The 2,211-nt window shown below is 41.9% G+C and overlaps 1 protein-coding gene across 1 annotated transcript; it reads right to left on the bottom strand.

Moving 5' to 3' along the window:
• Window positions 1-856: 856 nt before the first annotated feature.
• SARC_08441 (hypothetical protein) lies at window positions 857-1,190 on the bottom strand (the record flags this gene model as incomplete). The annotated part of the gene is made up of 2 exons (XM_014297588.1): window positions 857-1,063; window positions 1,182-1,190. The coding sequence occupies 2 exons, from the start codon at window positions 1,188-1,190 to the stop codon at window positions 857-859; spliced, it is 216 nt and encodes a 71-aa protein (XP_014153063.1).
• Between the last annotated feature and the right edge of the window lie 1,021 nt (window positions 1,191-2,211).

The raw sequence follows: 2,211 nt of genomic DNA, 5'->3' as shown, positions 1-2,211 counted from the left end.
TATATATATATATATTAAATATATATATATATATACATATATATATAACCTGATCAATGGCAACACAATGAGACTGCGTTGTGAGAAGTAACATGTCTGGCAATCGTACAGCACGGCTGTATACTCGTCGTAGTCGCCACTTCCCTCGTGCATCTCGCGCATAAGAGTGAGCACAGACGAAGCTTTGGACCCATACAACCCATACGCAGCTGTGAATGCGTCCTTCTTGCTGGCAAGCGATGCCTTTACCTGAGATTTGTATGATATAGTGTGTGTATGTATGCTTTGTTTAAATACAAGCTTGTGCGTCCTTGAGATAGACTTGAGGTTAGTGTAGTGTATGTAGGTGATATCAGAGCATACCAGCCCAAGCAATCCATACGCACATGTGCACACATCCCTCTTGGTGACAAGCGATGACTTTCCCTGTGATGTGTATATGTTTACGTACATATGTATATGTATATATATGTTTAATTACATATGTATCCGATTATATTTACGTACATGCGTATATATATATATTCATAGGAATATGTAGTCCAGAAAGAGATCAGAGATGTGTTATAGTTCCCTCGGTTTTATTGACTTCATGGCGATGGCCAATAAATCCTCGGCATCACCCATCCCACATGACATCCTGCAAGAATACATCCAGGTACCGAACCCTAAACCCCTAAAACTCTAAAACCCTGCTTGTTTCTATAGGACTATGCATGAGAGTACTATCGATATCTTGCACGCACGCATAAACGCACACACCTCCATGGTGGCCTCTTCAGCAGATCAGGTACCAACCCCTAAAACACTTAAACCCTAAACCCTTAAAACCCTACAATCCTGAACTCTTAACACCCTACTGATTTCCTTGGGAAGACACAGAGCATACTATCGATATCTTGCACGCACGCATGCACGCACACACCTCCATAGTGGCCTTCTTCAGCAGATCGACTGTGTGCATCTTGACCAGCACCAGCGCCCTGTTCTGCTGATACTGCAATTTCAGTAGGTAGGTGCGCGAGTCGACGTAGTCTGGGTGTTCCTTGACGTACGACAGTGACTGTGTGGGCCGAGTGGCGGTTGTGTGAAGGTAGAGTTAGACAGTAGTAGCACACCTCTTTAATAGGCTATTATTGGAGTGCCTCTATGCACAAAAGGGTTGCAGCTGTGTAGCATACCTTGTGCATGTCCTGAAAAGGCTCCAAACTGGGAATGCATCTATTGTATTGACTTACAGTTTCACAGTGTAATGTCTGTGTAGTATATAGCCTACCTTGTGGATGTACTGCATCTATTGTTTTGACCTATAGTTTCACAGTGTAATGTCTGTGTAGTATATAGCCTACCTTGTGGATGTAATGCATCTATTGTATTGACTTCCAGTTACACAGTGTAATGTCTGTGTAGTATATAGCCTACCTTGTGGATGTAATGCATCTATTGTATTGACTTACAGTTACACAGTGTAATGTCTGTGTAGTATATGGCCTACCTTGTGGATGTAATGCATCTATTGTATTGACCTACAATTTCACAGTGTAATGTATGTGTAGTATATAGCCTACCTTGTGGATGTAATGCATCTATTGTATTGACTTCCAGTTACACAGTGTAATGTCTGTGTAGTATATAGCTTACCTTGTGAATGTAATACATCTATTGTATTGACTTACAGTTACACAGTTTATTGTCTGTGTAGTATATAGCCTACATTGTGGATGTAATGCATCTATTGTATTGACTTACAGTTACACAGTGTAATGTCTGTGTAGTATATAGGCTACCTTGTAGATGTAATATCTCTCTATTACACTGTGATGTCTGGTAGTATATCGCCTACGTTGTAGATATGTTGTCGCGTTAACGTACAGATACACACTGTAATGTCTGTGTACTATGAAGCCTACCTTGTGGATGTCCTGCAACACCTCCACAAAGACAGGCGATGTGGCTGACAGGTTAGGTGCACTGAGCCGCAGAGTGATCCGTTCGAGCGTGCGGAAGGGTTGCAGACGTTCCTCTATGGTTGGTTAGGGGAGCGAGATAAAGAATTGACAAATGCTTGTGTGTGTGTGTAGGTGTGTGTGTAGGTGTATGTGTGTGTGGGCATAGATGTGTGTGTATAGATGTATGTGCATGTGCATAGATGTATGTGTATAGATGTGCGTGTATAGGTGTATGTGCGTGTGTGTATAGGTGTGTGTGTAC

This window comes from Sphaeroforma arctica (genome assembly GCF_001186125.1).
Source record: "Sphaeroforma arctica JP610 unplaced genomic scaffold supercont1.758, whole genome shotgun sequence".
Taxonomy (NCBI): Eukaryota; class Ichthyosporea; order Ichthyophonida; genus Sphaeroforma; species Sphaeroforma arctica.
Note: the sequence above shows the minus strand (reverse complement) of the source record. Positions and strands in the feature narration are given on the sequence as shown.